Source organism: Ipomoea triloba, chromosome 7 (assembly GCF_003576645.1).
Source record: "Ipomoea triloba cultivar NCNSP0323 chromosome 7, ASM357664v1".
In the NCBI taxonomy this organism is placed as follows: Eukaryota; Viridiplantae; Streptophyta; class Magnoliopsida; order Solanales; family Convolvulaceae; genus Ipomoea; species Ipomoea triloba.
Window position 1 is genome coordinate 3,945,253 of NC_044922.1, and position 5,244 is coordinate 3,950,496.

At 36.5% G+C, this 5,244-nt stretch overlaps 1 protein-coding gene across 1 annotated transcript; it reads left to right on the plus strand.

Annotated features, from left to right (window-relative positions):
* Positions 1-1,714: 1,714 nt before the first annotated feature.
* On the plus strand, positions 1,715-4,642 carry LOC116024849 (histidine decarboxylase-like). The gene is made up of 5 exons (XM_031265859.1): positions 1,715-1,852; positions 2,237-2,468; positions 2,872-3,106; positions 3,187-3,380; positions 3,792-4,642. Exons 1-5 carry the CDS (start codon positions 1,829-1,831, stop codon positions 4,514-4,516), a joined length of 1,410 nt encoding a protein of 469 aa, XP_031121719.1. The 5' UTR covers positions 1,715-1,828; the 3' UTR covers positions 4,517-4,642.
* The last annotated feature ends 602 nt before the right edge of the window (positions 4,643-5,244 follow it).

The window sequence follows — 5,244 nt, forward strand, 5'->3', positions numbered from 1 at the left end:
AATTGGCGCGCAGTTTCATCGTCGGATCCCTAATAGCGGGGTTGACATAACATCATCTAGTTAGTAGTCGGGTGTCCCCCTCTTCTTTTGATCAAACATTTGACAATGTTTGCTTTTGACTTTTGCTGATAGTAATTGCATATGACAACATGACTGGAAACTATCTTTTGTTGAACTTGAAAGGCAATCTTAAGTATGATGGGTGATAATCATTCTAGCTATTTATACCTTTGTTCCAGCATTAGGTCCTTCCAATATGTTTCATTCAACAACATGGTCAGCTAATTTCGTTACAACCAACAGAGTTCCATTGCATAGTCCAAAAGTGTGATCAATGTTTCTCATTAACATTACAGGTGACATAACCTTTAATGTTAAAGAATGATTTGGAAGGCCTAAAGCTCGTATTCTATTCAATAATTCAAGTTTATGGACATCTGCAAGTATTGTACTAGAAACCATTTGCTTTACACATTGTGTCAGAACTACAGTATATCTTTCCTTCCCGTTCAGTCAAGTTAGACATATATTGATTAACTTCATCTATCACCTCTAGGGTTGGTGCTAGAATTGCACTACTCTGAAAACAAACTCCCATTAATGTGGCCGCCAATAAAATTGGGGGACGTACTTCGAGCAATCGTGGCAATAGAATCACCCGTTGATTTTAATAATATAATTCTGATGTTATATCAACATCAGCGTAGCCATCACTATCTTGTCACCATCAGTTTATAATTTTAAAGTATTATTGTTATTATTAAGATAGATATTCACGATGAGTGTTTATCCGACAGTATATAGGAGGTGAATGTTAACATTTTAAATTCAAATTTCAATGACAAACAATAAATAAATATTCTCTTTAATTCTGTTTCATTATCCTATCAACCCTGTATTATAATAATAAGTTTATAACTACCGATCATTAAGTACATAACCATATATCCTTGCTATTAGCGACTTACACATCACGTGTATTGTTCGTTTAACTCAACCACACAAAATTTACAAGATAATAATAACTTCTCTCTAGAACCCTAGTTCCATGTTTAAGTTCATTGGAACAAACTTAAGAAAGGCTATAGCTCTATTTGGCACACTTAGCTAAAAAGTTAATTCAAAGTTGTAACACTAGTAGCTAATGAGTTAACTAATTGAAATTAACGTATTTGGTAAATTTAATTGTTTAATTAGTTGATAAGTATAAAAAGACACAAAATAATAAACTAAGATTTTCTCCAAAAAAAAAATAATAAAAAACTAAGATATTAGTTGATTAATGAATGATAGATGATGTCTTTTTTTTGTAAATTAATAAAGACAAAAAAAAAAAAAGGGTAAAAAGTTAAAAAGTCAAAGACTTATTTTAAAATAGTGTTTCAAAGTAGGCTATTATTCTAAGTTTTCAATGTTTTACCAAAAGTGAAATAACCTGATTAATCTCATTTATAAAACTTATAATTATGAATCAGTATCTTCTAAAATAATCCAACAAAATGACTTACTCATATACTATCTATATTCTATATATATATATAACGTAACAGTGCACGTGATGTGGTGATAAAACATCGTGTTAATTAAGTAATAGCTGCAATCAAATTACTCCTATTCATACTTCCGTATATAACGTTAAATGTGGGAAGTGCAATAAATATATATAATTAAATGGTTTTGGTGGTTGTTGGCCAAACCATGATAGGTTGGTATGTGTATATATATATTGCTAGCTCATAATGCAAAATGCCATCACCCCCTCTTCTGATTTTTTGGTCAGAAGAGAAAAAAACAAAAAAACAGATTCTTCTTCAATTCATTTCCTAATATGGGAGCCATCGAATTCGAGGAGGTAAGACAACATGCAACTCTGATAAGATAACATTAATGTTGTGTTTTCAAAGAAAACATTAATGTTGTCAGATTATTTCTAAAGTGATGGGTAGATTTTTTGTTTCTATGCACGGACATATTCGAGGTGGGTGGGAGCTTTTGACATTAAGAATTCAGCCTTTTAGAGAAAGATTGCATTAATGTTTTCACGTTAACCTTTTCAATTTTTTATATATATGTTTTACCATGATCACAATGTGTTTGATTCATTAAAATTTCATTCGAAAAATTATTCTTTATTCTTAGATTTCTGATTCATCATTATCTGAAAATATGTTCATAAACAATTTAGGGTTCATAATTTTTTTTTTCCCCTTAATTTGGTTCTTTTCCCCTTTTGAAGCCAACGATGGCGACCATTGCCGCACCAGCGGAAGCGTTGCTTCCATTAACGGATCATCAAAACGGGAACTTCATCGACATTAAAATGAAAAAGGCTCCCCCGCCGCCGCCGGCGAGGAAAAATATGCAGATCACGGTGGCGGAGCCGCGGTTTAAGGGTGACGAGGCTGACCTGAAATCCACGCTCGACAAATATCTTGACACCATTTCTCAACGTGTTAATTACCACATAGGTAACATTCATCAAAAAATTTTACTGATCGTATTCAATACTATCATGTATATCGAGCTTATATCAGATACCAGGGCCGATTTTTTTATTTGCGTGACCCTGTGCTGGTAATTAAGTGACGCCACTGCGAATTAAAGAAAAAATTGCAAAGAGAAAAATACAAAAACCCCAATTTTGGGCAATATAACACAAATATATATGCTAACTATTAAGCCAAGGCCGAACTAGGGGCCCTCAAAATTTTGTGACCCTGTGATGTTGCTCATCTTGCATGCCCTAAAATCCGGCCCCGACAGATACAAGTACACTTATTCCTTGAGGGAATAATGATATTACAATTACGGTACAATATATACAAGAAAGATTTAAGTAACATTTTTGTGTCTGTGTTTTTATTGGGGCAGGCTACCCGGAGAACATAGTGTATGAGCACAATGCAAATTTGGCACCATTGATGCGTTACCACTTGAACAACTGCGGTGACCCATTCATGGAGAACACTACTGATTTCCATTCCAAAGATTTTGAAGTTGGGGTTTTGGATTGGTTTGCTCAGCTCTGGGAGATTGAAAGGGATGCGTATTGGGGTTACATTACAAATGGGGGCACAGAAGGCAATCTTCATGGAATTTTGCTGGGGTTAGTATTATATTATAGTGATTTCTTTTTCTGTCACACGATTAAAAGATTAAATTGACAGTTATATGTATATATAACAGGAGAGAGGTATTTCCGGATGGAATACTGTATGCATCAAAAGAGTCACATTATTCGGTGTTCAAGGCTGCGCGGATGTATAGAATGGAATTTGAATGCATTAACGCAATGGTCAATGGAGAAATGGAGTATGGTGATCTAAGATCAAAGCTGCTTCTTAACAAGGGAAAGCCAGCCATCATCAATGTCACCATTGGTACTTATTACATTTTTCTTGTTTCTCTAATGTTAAAAGATAAAAGAATTTGGTACAACTTCAGCCAAATTGATCATATACTGTTTAATTAGTAATCACAAAGTTCCAATTTGTTCTCCCAACTCGAGGCAAGAGACACCTATTAGCCTTCTTAAATTGAGATCCCTAAACTGATTTATCCCTTTGTGACAGTAAGGGTAACCAAATATAGTACTGTTCACTTGGTAACACAGTTCCAGTTTCCTCTCCCAGCAGGAGCCAGGAGGTCAGGCACATATTAATCTTCTTAGTTTGAGAGCTGATTTATCCCTTTGTGACATTTAGGATAATCAGATAGAGTTGATCCGATGCACACCTGCATGCTATTAGTTTCCCCATGTATGGTATATTATATGGAAATGTTGCATGCAGGAACAACCTTCAAAGGAGCAATGGATAACATAGATGTGATTATACAAACACTAGAAGAATGTGGGTATTCGCAGGATGAATTCTACATCCACTGCGACGCAGCGCTGTCGGGTCTCATCGTCCCATTCCTCAAAAACGTGCCCAAAATCAGCTTCAAGAAGCCAATCGGAAGCGTCACAATCTCCGGCCACAAGTTCCTAGGATGTCCCATGCCATGCGGCATCCAAATTACCAGAAAATCCCTCATCCACAACATCTCCCGAAACGTGGAGTACATCGCCTCCGTGGACGCCACCATCTCCGGCAGCCGCAACGGCCACGCCCCCATCTTCCTCTGGTACCGCCTGAGCACCAAGGGCCGCGCCGGGCTCCGGGAAGACGCGGAGCGGTGCGTGGAGACCGCCAGGCACCTCCGCGACCGCTTCCACGGCGCCGGCATCACCGCCATGCTCAACGAGAACAGCATCACCGTCGTGTTCGAGCGGCCGGAAGACCGCGAGTTCGTCCGCCACTGGCAGCTCTCGTGCGTGAGGGACATGGCGCACGTGATCGTCATGCCCGGCGTCACCGCCGTGGCGCTCGACGCCTTCTTCAACGACCTGGTGCTGAGAAGGGCTTCGTCGCCTCGCCACGCCGCCACGCCCTGCCTTGCGGATGATGTGGGCCCACATAATTGCTGCTGTCACCTTCACAACAACTTGAGTTTGGTGGGGTCAAAGTTTTGAATGCTAGGTCATGTGATAGAATTTATATATGTATAATAATAATACTAAATGTATAAGGTTTGTTTCAGTTATGATGATTACTGGTTTTTTTTTTTCTTTCTAATAATAAATCAATTTGACACCCAATTACATGTTCAGTATTACTGAATTTTGTTTTTAAAAAATCGACAATTATGACCCAAACTTAAGCACAACTCTCTTGTAGAATAAATGTGGGATCGTATCAGTATATCATGCATGTTATTGTTATACTACATGTATTTATATTTTACGAATTCATATTCTTTAGTCTATTAATTGATTGGTCATTAGTTTATCTTACTCCAAATTCTTTATCGTATTGATTGATTATTAATGTATTTTTTTATATAATTATATAATACAAATTGTGTGATGAAAATAATAGAATTTGATAGTATCCTTATTAGCATTTTTTGGGCACGAGATTCTAATGCCTAACGTTACAATCTAAGCAGTATATAGCTTGTTCAATCAATTTGTCCAACCGACCAATAAATTAAATGTCATGCATGTTACTGTCTGCCTCATGGGAAAGATCTTAATTAAACATTTCCACCTTTTTTTAAATATTTATTTTAATTAATTTGATTTTATATTGTAAAAATTAATAAAATTAAAGAACAAATACTAATTTCAGTCCCACGAGTATTAACAAAATGGTAGTATTAGCAAAATGACAGTTTTGGTCTACATGTTTAATTCCTACG

What these genes read in the sequence shown, in the direction of transcription:
- LOC116024849 (XM_031265859.1), top strand. Translation starts at nt 1,829, where the DNA reads ATGGGAGCCATCGAATTCGAGGAG. An exon ending in GAGCCATCGAATTCGAGGAG is followed by an intron (nt 1,853 to 2,236) that starts GTAAGACAACAT and finishes CCCCTTTTGAAG; the next exon opens with CCAACGATGGCGACCATTGC. An exon ending in CATCATCAATGTCACCATTG is followed by an intron (nt 3,381 to 3,791) that starts GTACTTATTACA and finishes TGTTGCATGCAG; the next exon opens with GAACAACCTTCAAAGGAGCA.